This window comes from Chrysochloris asiatica, unplaced genomic scaffold (genome assembly GCF_000296735.1).
Source record: "Chrysochloris asiatica unplaced genomic scaffold, ChrAsi1.0 scaffold00246, whole genome shotgun sequence".
Taxonomy (NCBI): domain Eukaryota; kingdom Metazoa; phylum Chordata; class Mammalia; order Afrosoricida; family Chrysochloridae; genus Chrysochloris; species Chrysochloris asiatica.
Window position 1 is genome coordinate 2,864,797 of NW_006408764.1, and position 13,655 is coordinate 2,878,451.

At 43.4% G+C, this 13,655-nt stretch overlaps 2 protein-coding genes across 2 annotated transcripts; both read left to right on the forward strand.

Moving 5' to 3' along the window:
* The first annotated feature begins 672 nt into the window (after positions 1 to 672).
* On the forward strand, positions 673 to 10,170 carry RHOA (ras homolog family member A). Its single transcript, XM_006873606.1, has 4 exons — positions 673 to 828; positions 3,169 to 3,289; positions 6,589 to 6,719; positions 8,915 to 10,170. Exons 1-4 carry the CDS (start codon positions 673 to 675, stop codon positions 9,086 to 9,088), a joined length of 582 nt encoding a protein of 193 aa, XP_006873668.1. The 3' UTR covers positions 9,089 to 10,170.
* A 1,222-nt stretch (positions 10,171 to 11,392) lies between these two features.
* GPX1 (glutathione peroxidase 1) lies at positions 11,393 to 12,242 on the forward strand. The gene is given in 2 exon segments (XM_006878221.1): positions 11,393 to 11,638; positions 11,892 to 12,242. Coding segments are annotated over 2 exon segments (597 nt in total).
* The last annotated feature ends 1,413 nt before the right edge of the window (positions 12,243 to 13,655 follow it).

Sequence of the window (13,655 nt, forward strand, 5' to 3'; positions counted from 1 at the left end):
CTCGTTATTGTTGTTGTTAAGTGGCCCATAGTGACCCTGTATAGGGTTCCAAGGAGTAGCTGGTGAGCTTGAACCACTGACTTTGCAGTCTGACACATTAGCCCACTGTGCCACACCAGGACTCTTGGTGACTCTGTATATTTAAGGGTAGAGCTGTATATATGGTTTTAAATGACGGTGACCTTATTCAGAAGCAGGTCATCAGGACTTTCTTCTGGGGCACCCTTTGGGTAGATTCAGACCACTAACTTCAATTAGTGTAGCGAAGGATTCAACCTTTTGCAACACCCATAGATGCCTGAAAGTAACTTCAGAGGAATACAGTTCAGTACTATATGTATTCTCTAACCAGATATATCTGTTGTTATCCTCAGTTGATTACATTTTAAGGTTCTACCTAACCTGTCTAACTGATAGCATTGGCTCTTGCTGCCAGCTGTTAAATGTGTTATTTTATGAGTTGCCAGATTCAGGACAATTCATCTTTATTTCTAGAAGTAAAGGAACATCAGATACTGACCTGTTGGGTCCAATTGGAAAGGTGTATTACAATTTTTGTCTGAGTGGGCTAATAAAGATTGTGCCAAGATCAAAAACTACATGTCACAGCCTGGGGCCATGGTGACTTTTGTACTTCCCAGATAACAAACACCCTTGTCTTCTGTTTCAGTGATGGCTGCCATCAGGAAGAAACTGGTGATTGTTGGTGATGGGGCTTGTGGCAAGACCTGCTTGCTCATAGTCTTCAGTAAGGATCAGTTCCCTGAGGTCTATGTGCCCACAGTGTTTGAGAACTATGTGGCAGATATTGAAGTGGATGGAAAGCAGGTAAGCATACCTTCCTTAACAACTGGTACCATTTTGTATGTTAGGTTTTTCAGAGTCTGTAAAGAAGTAGGCCCTTTTGCCTTTTCATTGCACAATTACCAATAAGTACTCTTTCTAGCTTTTGTTAAGTTTTTATTATGAACTGAGTGATAGTTTACATGCAAGAACATTGGTTTTACACTCATTGTATTTTGTTTCATTGAAATGATTACAATCCCCTCTGTGCGTCATCATTCAGTAGTATTTGCTTCTATTTCCTCTGTTTTTGCCAACTGTATATTTCAGTTTTAGTTTGCTGCCAGTGGGTAGTGTGAAGATACACCTCTATATTGATGAACTTTTTATATATAAAAAAAAATTTCTGTCAAAACTTACTTGCTCACACCTTCAGATATAAGATTATAAGGTCAGAAGTTCTTAACTGAAACTGTTTCTGAAAGGATTGTAGTTCTCTAACACTACCAGTAGTTAAGACCATTTAAACCACATCCTTACTCACGTTTAATTTATTAACAGGTGTTTTGACTGTCACAAATCAGGCTGTCATAGTTGCTGCAATTTCCTGTTGACAATGAGAATAGTGTTTGCCCAGGTCTGGTCTTCTCCATTTTGTTGTCATAATAATATTTTACCTGGTCTCCTGCATATCTTGAAGAATGAAATTCCTTTTGAAGATTTGGAAGTGGATCATCTAAAAAGATAACTAGAACAAAGAGTTCATCTCCAACATGTTAAATTAGTTCTCTTGGGCATTCAGTCACAGCTCTCATCTGCTTCTGGCAGCTGATACATTGACTCCTATCATTCCATCTCCTTTCTCCGTTTTTATTTTCCTACCTTATCTGCTCTACCACTGGGACTATATGTGGAAAGTTCATCTGATCAGTTGCTCAGAGTTCCAGGGTTGTTGTGACAGGGCCTTTGAATACTTAGGTAAGCTACCTGACCTTTGAGCGGTTACATTTTGTAAGCAGTATAAAATAAACAATTTTATAGGTAACTGTTTGGGTTCTCTCAAATAACCTGTGTTTGGGATGCACCAAAGTACTAGTTGGGCTGTATAATAAATAGCATGCTCAAAACCCCGTTGTACAGTTTGTAGTGTATCTTATTCAAATGGTGTCTTGCACTGGTCAGATAAGGAAATCTCCTCACCCAGGGAGAGAATTTCTCTCTCAAAGGTATTTGATCTGGAAGAGGTGTCACAGACTGATTGCCTGTTTCAGGGCAACTTGGGAAGCCCCAGTGTGTGAGAGGTTGTTCTCTGGGAATGTTTATATAGCAGTGTGCACTAACAGAGCTCTAAGGAGCAGTGTAAGATTTTGGTTATCATGGTCCTAGTGTGCCAAAAATGGAAATTCCCATTCTGACATGAGACAGACCTAACACCCTAGAAATGTTTATCTGGAGCCTGTCACGGTTGGGTGTGTCTGAACTGAACACTCAAAACACCCAAGGAGGTGCAGGGAGTGGGAGGTGGGGGAAGTTCTAGGAGCTTTACCATGTTGAGGGTCAGACCAGCTATGAGGATTGGATATCACTGTATCACAGATACATATATTGTGTGAATGACAGAGGATCTGTGCCACTTGTGCAGGTTGAGTGACATAGCCTGGGACATGAGTGACACAACCTGAGTTGAGGGAGAAATTATATTTAGTAACTGACACTTGGGCTGTTACTTAGGAGAAGAAGTATGTTAACAGACATACCCCAAAGGGCCTCTGAGCAGAGGGCATTGAGCATACTATCTGGCTATAAGAAGGGGTGACAGGGTTGACTGCAGTGCTAGATAGCATGTTCACAACCCTCTTACCACAGCTGCATGAATAGGCTGCCAGATGTTAAAGGCGTACCCTCCTACCTTACATGAGAGCATCCATTTTGCTTTCTAGACATATTTGGGCAGTAAAGGCAGAGCCATATTCTTACCTACCAGTTCACATATAGGCTTTTTTTCCCCATGTTTCTACATTGTAGCAAAATGATGGCAAAATAAGGAAACAGTTGAATGAGAATATGTGGGAGAAAATTAGTCTCTTTTGCCTTTTACTCACATACCTTATAAAATGTTACTTAACATTTGATTTTTTTTTTTTTCCCTCCTGTCTGTCAGTTTTATGTGTTTACTGTTAGTATCCAGTTACAAAACTTGCAATTTTGAGAAATTTCAGCCTGAAACCTGAAATACACCATCCCTTTTGGGCTTAATTCTAATAAATATGAATAATCCTCTGTTTTGCTATTAGGGACAGTGTGTCACTGGAATGTACTGTTGTAAGCATTGCTTATGAAAGTAGAATTAACCTTGCCCTCCTGGGGTTGTTTTTCCTATCACAGGTTGAGTTGGCTTTGTGGGACACAGCTGGGCAGGAAGATTATGATCGTCTGAGGCCCCTCTCTTACCCAGACACTGATGTTATACTGATGTGTTTCTCCATTGACAGCCCTGATAGTTTAGGTGAGTGGCCCTGCAGCCTGATGTTGAATGTCACTCATGGTGGGCATGAGTGTTTGTTTCTTGGGTTCTTTCTGGGCACCAAATGACTGCACAGCAGACTGAGCTTCTGAAAAGGACTCGTTAGGGGCCAGGGTTTGGGCCCCTTTTCACTAGATCTCTCATGGCTATCTTGTTTAACATTATAAAGCAAGTGGGTTACAAATACAAAGACATTATGTTGACTATGATATGGGGAAGACTTTTGGGCATCATGCCTTTGCTTTGTACTTCATATGTACCCTACTTTTTCCCAGCATCTAAACTGGATATGTTGTTTTGTAGTTGTGGTTTGTTTTCTTTAGCCCTTTTCTGTTTTATCTGATAATAAAAGGAGCTTTGCACTTGACCAATTCCCCTGGTCCAGGTGGCCAGCCACATGCTTCATATTCTGTGACAGGGAGCCAAGACCGGAAGGAGAGTTTTCAGTTGATGCTGTCATGATCAGAAGACATCTTTCTTTGTGCTCCTGCTGTCTGTCATAACGTTGTCATCATGGACATGAATGACCTCTGGAGGCCTGCTGGGAGTCCAGCCCTATGCTATACAACTAGGATTAAAGTGACTCTATGTCTGTCACGGTTGTCCACAGCTTACTGATGATATTACAGACATGCTGAGATTGAGGCCCCTATGCTGTGTCCCATAGGAATAAGTGGGCACTCTTTATCATTGGTTCTCGTTGGATCTTTTTATGCAATTTTTAATTTGTGATTATTTTTGGATTTCAACTATTCTGGCTTTATATGAGGGGCTGCTGGAAGGTCTTGGAAACTGGGACCATTGTACATCAGACTCACATATTGAGGACTCCACTTCAGTCCTCTGGGAATGAGGAGACTGCATTCCTTGGGCCTCATATGGGATGAAAATATGGTCAGAGCAAGATATGTTCTTCCTCCTTAGTCTCCCTCCTTATCAGAACATGTTTCCTGGTTTCAAAGTTCTTTGGCCTGTTTTAGTCATGATTTGTTTTTTGTTGGCTATTCCCTCAGAGGATTGTTGTTATGTGCCATCGAGTCAGTTCTGACCCATAGTAAATCTATATAGGGTTTCCAAGGAGCGGCTGGTGAGCTTGAATGGCTAGCCTTGCAGTTCAAATGGCTTTGCAGTCTGGCACGTTAACTCACAGCGCCACAACAGAGGATTTGTTGTTGTTAGGTACCATCGAGTCAATACCGACTCAGAGCAACCTTATGCACAGCAGAACGAAACACTGTGCTGCCCGATCCTGGACCAACCTCATTATTGTTGCCATGCTTGAGTCCATTGATACTGCCACTTGACCATACCATCTCGCTGGGGGTCTCCCTCTCCTTTTCTGACCCTCCACCTTGCAAACATGATACCCTTTTCCAGAGACTGGTCCCTCCTGACAATATGTCCAAATTATGAGAGATGAAGTTTGACCATCAGAGGATAGGTCTTAGGAAAAAGAGGAGAGGCAGGGCAGAAAGAGGAAACGAGAGTTTGAGCCCCTTATCTGAGAGACAAGCATGCCTGGGGGCAGAATCTGAATGCTGGAGAATGTTGGTCCCTTAATAGAGATCATGGCAGGAATGTGTCATAAGTAAGTTGAGGGTCCTTTGCTACCCTGAATGAGTAGGGCCCTGAGTTTTTGTGGGGGGTTTCAGCCAACTTCTGGCCAAACCTGTGACAACAGTTTACTTTTGGGGACCTAGGCTGACTAGGTGATTGATCAAGAGTCCAGAGTCATCAAGACCTGTAGTCAGCAAACTACTTCTCCAAATTGTGAATATTGGACTTTACAGGTTACGTTTTCTGTTTCAGCTACACAATTCTACCATAATAACTCAATGCTGCTATTGCAAAGTTAAATTAGCCATAGAAAAGTATATAAATGAATGAGTGTGATTGTCCAAATAAAATCTATAAAAGTAGATAGACCATGACGTACTTAAGTTGCTGGTCCTTAATCTAGGTTATAAGGATTGCTTTTTTCTTTCTCAGATTCTCAAAGGCCCAAGGAAATTCTGTGTAAATCTCTGTAAAGTGATAAACCTAAATATGACCAGGAAATTATCTTAAGGGTGATTGACATCACTGAACTAGAAGATGGTTAAAATCCTTTGTGCTCCCTTATCAACTACTTCAGTTTAGTAGTTAAAATAATTTTATGTGTTCAATAAATAGATATTGAGCACCAATTTATGGAGTCCTGGTGTAGCACTGTGCATTAATGCGCTCTAGATTGCAAAGTCACTTTGAACTGCAAGGTCCGTGATTCAAGATCACCAGCTGATCCTTGGAAACCCTATAGAGGGTCCTTATGGGTCGGAACCAACTCAACAGCACTTCACAACAACAAACCTGATAGGGTTTTTAAGCCAAAGGATAGAGCATCTTTACATATTCTAAGTAAATGCTGCCATTTTGATAACTTGTTTTCAAATCAGAGACTAAACTGTTTATTTCTAAAACAGTCTTGAATAACAGCCAGCACTATTTGTACGACTGTCATAGTAAGCACCTGGTATGTGTTAACTCATTGAATCCTGAAAATGACTGACTGTAAGGTGGTAGGTATTATTGTTATCCCCATTTTGTAAAATCCCTGAGGTTGAAATGTCTAAGGTAGTATGGCAAGTTAACTTACCTTTTGTTCACTGTGATATGAATACAACCTTTCCATATTAGTACAGTGTTGTCAAGAAGCTGCAACTGATTGTTACTCATTTTCAAAAGTCACTGTGGAGTCATTTGAAATATTATTAATCCACAGCAGCATTATTGGTGGTGGTGGTAGTTATGTGCACTTGGGAAGGTTCATGTTGAAGGCTTTTGAAAAGCAAGGTAGATAGAGTATGTGTGGATGTCAGGCCAACTGTGGCTCTTGAATGGGCACCTTCTACAAGTGAAGTCAGGACTGTTTGGGATAGTGACAGGGATGGCCTGTGGAGAGACTACTCCTATGGGACAAGAGTGCTATTATGGAACTATCGTATGTTCTGAATCCTTTGCTCCTCCAGAGCCTTGTCTGAGCCCCCTACCTATAGGAACTTAGCAACTCTAGAGTTCTTTGATAGAACTGAGAAAAGTTTGCCAGTTCTATTCTTAAGGAGAGGAAGGAAGGTCATTCAATTTTGCCTTTTCCTGTGGTTCTGGACTAATGACATTCCACTAAATGTTCGAATTCTGAAATGGCAAAGAAAGTTTCTTTACAATATAACCAGAGCTCTTAGCGACTCTTCCAAGTTGAATTGTGTACGTCCCCAAATTCTGTATGTTTTTGCTTCTTTCAGAAAACATCCCAGAGAAATGGACCCCGGAAGTCAAGCATTTCTGTCCCAATGTGCCTATCATCCTGGTTGGGAATAAGAAGGATCTTCGGAATGATGAGCACACAAGGCGGGAGCTAGCCAAGATGAAGCAGGCATGGTCTGGGGCTGGGCTCTGTTTCCTTGTAGCATTCTTTAACCTGGGCCTCAGGACTACAGATTCAGAGGACCCATCAAAAACCCACACAGGCAAGGCTGTTTCAGAGAGGCTCAGAACTCCTTTCTTCTTCCCTCATCAACTGTGACCTGCACAGATGATTCCTAAGGTCCCTTAGTCCTATGAGATGGAGTGCCTCTGAGGTAGTCAGTAAAGACTACCAACCTCCCAAGAGGCCATCACAGCAGTAGTCAATGCTCCAGAGGCAGAAACTTAAGGCATTCATTCCTTGGTGAGATCAAAGATAACATGAGTTGCAACAGAAGGATCAGGAAATCTTGAGGGCAAGGAGTCCAGACGCACACAGAGATCATTTCCTGAGTGGTTGCCTAGTTTCTCCTACTGAGGCTTCTGTAGATATCTGAACGTGAAGATTAGACTCTACAAGGAGACTTCAGAAAGTTCATGGAAATTGTCCTGACCTGGTGTGGTGCCCTGAGTAAATGTGCTGGACTGCAAGGTTGGTTGTTCAAGCTCACCAGCTACTCCTCGGAAACCCTGTACAGGGTCACTGAATCGGAACCAACAGTGGGCCCAAGGCTACGCCCTTTACTCAAAGTTGTCCTCTGAAAATCAAAATATGGACCTAGTAGTGTTGGATGAATAAATCTTTATTGTAAAAAATAATTTTTTTAAGTTCATAGAAGAATTCCATTATCTTTTAATTCCATTTGTTTTGTAAACTTTAAAAAGTCCATCTCTTTACTCTTGCATCTTAACTGTGAGGTACAAGGAGAAAAACTGCATGACTCCTTTAAGATTTTAATAGAAATCTCTTTAGTTAAATATCGAAGTTCATCTTAGGTTCTTCTTTCTTCCAAGGATTTGAACATAATTTAGAAAAGATCTTTGCCACTACATAAAAAACATCGTCTTTTGTACACTGTCCACTTTATTTTCTTTGAAAGCGTCACCAGCAATGCATTTAACATACACTTTTCTAGCAACATTCTATTGCAAATGCCATTGTATTTTCTAGGACAATAGAGACTTTATTTAGAGCTCTCACCAGAATTGTCTCTAACATCCATAATTCTACCCAAAAAATCTCTCCAAAACAATCTAGGCATTTACTGTTGTTGTTGTTGTTAAGTGCTGTGGAATCAGCACTGCTCCCAGGAGCAGCTAGTAGGTTTGAACTGCCAACCTTGCAGTGAGCAGCCCAGTGCTTAGGCATCTTAAAGCTTTTCCAGCCTCTACCCATTACCCAGTTTCTATATTGCTCCCACATTTCAGGTATCTGTTAGATCAGTCCCCCACTCTTGTAGCACCTAATTCTAAATTCTGAAGTGAGGTATTTGGTAAACAGATTTTCTCACAGTTGAGGGGTCTTGAAGTCTTAATTCAGATTAAGAATGAAGACTTCTTAATTAAGAATTAAGACTGTGGGATCTAGGAGAAGGTTGTTTTGTGGGCTCTAGAGGAAGAGCCAATCTCTGCTTATCTGATTGCTTGTTTAATCTCTATCTGGTATAGCGCTATGAATTAATGCATCAGACTGCAAAGCCGTTTAAACGGCAAGGTTGGTGGTTCAAGTTTCACTAGCTGCTTCTCGGAAATCCCATACAGGGTTGCTATGGGTCAGAACTGACTCGACAGCACTTAACAATAACAACAACATATCTCAAAAGAGTTGGACTAAAAACATACCTTACATGAATCCTGTGTTGTTATTAACATTACAGAGAGCCCATTCCAAAATGGGATTAGAAGAGGCTTTTCAAAGTTCTTTGGGGAAAATGAAAAGATAAAGAATTTTTTCCACAAACTTTGAAGCCCCCATGTATAACATAGGCAGAGAGTAGGATTCATAACATTTGGGTGGGGGACACAATTCTACCTATAATACCCCAGAATAGCATCTTGAATTTTGTCCTTGATTCTTTCATTAATCTCCCAGAGCTTCTGTGACCTTTTCCTTTTTTGTCTCTACTTCCCAGAAATGCTAGTTTGATGGGCATTTTATATTGGGGGACAGGGTATGCCACTAGTGAGTTTCAAAATTCCTTTAGACAGAACTTAAAAGAGTTTGGCAGCTTTGAAAAGAAGTCTTGTAGATGAATTTGAACACTCTGCATACTGATTATGTGTAATTGTGACAGTTAACTGAAAGCATTCGTTTCTCTTTGCTAGGAGCCGGTCAAACCTGAAGAAGGCAGAGATATGGCAAATAGGATTGGTGCTTTTGGGTACATGGAGTGTTCAGCAAAGACCAAAGATGGAGTGAGAGAGGTTTTTGAAATGGCCACGAGAGCGGCTCTGCAAGCCAGACGTGGGAAGAAAAAATCTGGGTGCCTTGTCTTGTGAAACCTCGCTGCAAGCACAGCCCTTATGCGGTTAATTTTGAAGTGCTGTTTATTAATCTTAGTGTATGATTACTGGCCTTTTTCATTTATCTATAATTTACCTAAGATTACAAATCAGAAGTCATCTTGCTACCAGTATTTAGAAGCCAACCATGATTATTAATGATGTCCAACCCCTCTGGCCCTCTAGGGCCCCTCTGACACTGCTCTAACAGCCCTCCTCTGCACTCCCACCTGACACACCAGGCGCTAATTCAAGGAATTTCTTAACTTCTTGCTTCTTTCTAGAAAGAGAAAAAGTTGGTAACTTTTGTGAATTAGGCTGTAACTACTTTATAACTAACATGTCCTGCCTATTATCTGTCAGCTGCAGGATACTCTGGTGAGTCACCACTTCAGAACTTTTCTCTTAAGTGTTTTCATTGGCACAGCTCTGAAGTGGGCATCCAGTTTTTTGAAAATGTGCTCAGCCAGAAAGGCCCAAATCCATGCAGCTCTGGCAAAGTTACAGTTCTGTGGTTTCATGTTAGTTACCTTATAGTTACTGTGTAATTAGTGCCACTTACTGTGTGTTACCAAAAATAAGTATATCTACCCCAGACTAGATGTAGTATTTTTTGTATAATTGGATTTCCTAATACTGATATTTGTCATCTCCGCAGAAAGTGTATTGGTTTTTTTAAAAAAGAAAGTGTATTTGAAAATAAAATCAGATGGAAAATTCCTTATAAAAAATTCCCGTTTTGTCAGTTTCTCTGATAAAGATGGCTATACGATCACTTCGATCACTTTTCAGCCCATTTATCCCAGTACCCCTTCCCCTGAGCTGGGCTAAGTATTATAGGAATTTGGTTTCACGCTTGAGGCAATTAGACACTTTGGAAGATGACTTAACCTGTCTCACCTGGACTGCAGGGTCTGGTTCTAGTTCACAGTGCTCCTTTCTTCTCACTACGTCCAGGTTCCTTCCCAGAGGAGCCAGCAGCCCTCTGGGGCAGCACTCGGTTTCTTCTTTCCAGCTGATTAAACTTTTTTTCTGTATCAGTTAATTTTTCCAACTACTAATAGAATAAAGGCAGTTTTTTAAACTTCCTGTATCCTGGTGTTTGTGTTGCTCTCTCCAGGCATGGGAGAGAAGAATGAAAGAAATCAGGCAGCCTGGCATAACTAACTCACCCTGAGAGGCCTCCTAAACGCACTGTGCCAGCTGCCTCCCTTTGTCACTCATCGCTACCTGACTTCTCATAAAGTGGAAGCACTTAAGGCTGTGTCACATTCAAGTTCAGAGTATGGGTGGGAATACAGCCTACTACTAAGGAGACACGATGGACATTTCAGGCAGTCATTGTGCTGGAGAATTTCAGGAGTGTAACCTCTTCCTCTAACTCCACCTCTATTTTCAGTGTCTGACTTCCAGCCTGAACTCCAGGTAAAATAGACTCAGGACTGAGGATGACCTGAAATCCTCTGGGTTACCTTAGCTCTGTGTGCTATTGGTCCCTATTTACATACGCTGGTGCAAGGCTTTGTTGATCCCTGGAGTTTAGGGCTCTGCTTTTAAAACCTGCTTATAAGGCAGGGGGTGGAAAGAAGAGAGAAAGGTGAAGGCGCTCTTGGCAACCCCAGAATTAAAGAGGGTCGGGGGATAGGGCCATTTGTGTTGAGGTCAGAATTTAGTTTAGAGCCCTGGTTGCTCATGGCATTGCCCAATGCTGCTTCCAACTTGCCGTTGCTAGAGCTGCAGAGCCTTGGCATGGAGAGAACTTTGCCTTGGCAGGTGCTGCCAAACACACATCACCACAATTCACAACTCACTCCATACATATGGTGACAGTAAGGCACATTGTAACATGGCACAGGAAGGGCCGGGTGGGCACAAGGTGCGCCCGCTACTGCTACCATCATTACATAGCGTCTAACCGGCCTGACACCAAACAATCTTAGAGAAAAGGATCCACAGTCCTCGGGCCAGAAACGATACCCAGAGCGTCCCTAGGCTAGGGGGTTCGGTTCTGCGGCTGCCTGAGTCCAACTAGACATGTCCAAGGTACCACCCAATCTGGGTGGTGCCCGCGTCCGGCTGGACCGTCCCCGCCCATCTCTCGATTCCCCAGTCAAGGGAGGAGCCCAAGCTTGCTGGGGACAGCAGAGGAAGCCGGATGAGGCGGGACCCTTAGGCTGAGGGGGGCAGGGCCGGAAAAGTGCCAGTGCCACGTGACCCTGCCTTGTGCTTGTTATAAAGGAGGTGCTTCCTTGTCTAGCCTGTTACTGGATCCAAAACCTTTTCCATTATTCCGGTATTATCATGTGTGCCGCTTTCCTCGCGGGGGCATCCCCGCGCTCAGTGCATGCCTTCTTTGCGCGCCCGCTGACCGGCGGGGAACCTGTGAGCCTGGGCTCACTGCGGGGTAAAGTGCTGCTCATCGAGAACGTGGCGTCGCTCTGAGGCACCACCGTCCGGGACTACACCCAGATGAATGATCTGCAGCGGCGCCTAGGCCCCCGGGGCCTGGTCGTGCTGGGCTTCCCATGCAACCAGTTTGGGCATCAGGTGCTCGGGGCGGGGCGGAGGTGGGCGTACAACGAGTTGGGGGCTTCAGCAGGGCAGCCAGAGGCTCTGAGCGCAGAGTGGGGGAGCCAACAAATCGCTTCCCTCCGGGCTTTGTTCTCGGCTGTAATTCTGGCCGGCCCCGGAGTTGTGCAAGAATGGCAACGGCTCAATGACTCATCAAAAACTTTGCAGTCAGTAAGTAGTTTCCCCTTCCCGCGCGTCCCCCAGTCCAAGCAACCTTTCTTTCTCGCAGGAGAACGCCAAAAACGAAGAGATCCTGAATTCCCTCAAGTATGTTCGACCAGGCGATGGGTTCGAGCCCAACTTCACCCTTTTCGAGAAGTGCGAGGTGAACGGCGCACAAGCCCACCCACTCTTTGCCTTCTTGCGAGAGGCCCTGCCAGCGCCCAGCGACGATACCACTGCACTCATGACCGACCCCAAGCTTATCACCTGGTCTCCAGTATGCCGCAACGACATTGCCTGGAACTTCGAGAAGTTCCTTGTGGGCCGTGACGGTGTGCCTGTGCGCAGATACAGCCGCCGATTTCCAACCATTGACATCGAAGCAGACATTGAGGCTCTACTATCCAAGGAGACCTAGGGCGCTCCCCCATCCCATATTGCCTGGCAGTCACTATGTTGCCTTCTTTGGGGGGGGTTTCATTAATGATGGTGTTTCTCTAAACCTGAGTGGAGAAGCACCTGACGTCTTGGAAATTTCCCCCCAGATGGGCACTAGACCTGCCCGTCCCAACCTAGCCTTCCATACTAAGACAAATCTCCCCACTAATAAAGTGCCAAGTGTAATGAGAACTGTGTGTGTGTCTTCAGTGTTGGCCTGAAATACCTTTCCTGCTAATCTGCAACCTCACTTCTCCCATGTCTTTTGTCCTAGCCAAGCCTGAGCTTCCCTTATGTCTATAGTGTATGAAATCTAATATTTCTTTTGCAAGAAACCAGGCTCCTATCCCTTCATTTCACCTGCCAGGGGATGCAGTAAGGCTATTCCATGGTAGTATTTTAACAGAAAATTCTTTCCACCACTACCCAATTCACCTTCAACTCCACCCAAAAAAAGACTTCACCTACCAGTAGTGATTGTGTGCCATGGAGTCATCTTTATGGGAGCAGAAAGCTTTATCTTTCACATGCAGAGCCCCTGGTAGTTTTGAACTGCTAATCCTGAGTTTAGCAGCCTGATTCATAAACACTACACAACCAGAGCTCCTTAAGCTTCTCTTTTTTTCTGGTTGTTAGACCCTGAAAGGATCTTCAGGAAACTAACATAAAAATAACAGGGAGGAGAACAAAAGTTGAAGTGGAATAGAGGTAAATGTTGTTAACTGATGGCACAGAGGGAATTACAATCATGGTAATGAAACAAAGTATTTGATTTGTTGAATGTAAAACTAAACAGATGATCTGCTCTGTAAACCACTCAATTCACATTCACTCTGACTTCTCCAAGTGTGCCCATACAAGCCCATTTAACACAGGTGGAAGCTGTACTGTGTTACAAATTGTTTTCCTATTACTTTACTATAGATCTTTTCATAATTGCTATCAAGTGTTTATACTGGTTGCTGCCTCTCATGTACTCGGAGCAAGACCATAACTGGCCCTTCTGATTAGGCCCTGGCCTTTAAGCAGATGGGGTGCAGTCAGGCACAGGAAATGAGCTGCTGCTTCTCAGGGCTTTAGTCAGAGTCAGCTTTAGTCTAACCTCCCCATTTGTTGAGACATTTGCTACCATTGTGCAGTGTACCCTGAAGGGTCTGGGTGTAGCCTCTGCTTGAGTAGATGAACCTAGATAGCTATTGGCAGGTTCACTCAGCAAGTCTCAAATACATGGCCAAAAGTTCTAGAGTTCCCAGTGTTGGTGCCTAAATCGTGGCTCAAGCCCCTTCCTATGTCTCACAGCTTCCTCAAAAATGGTCCGTTGAGCCCTAAGTGGGGATCTTTCTGCTGCTGATCATCAGATCACCAGGGAACGAAGGGCCCTCTGTACCTTCTC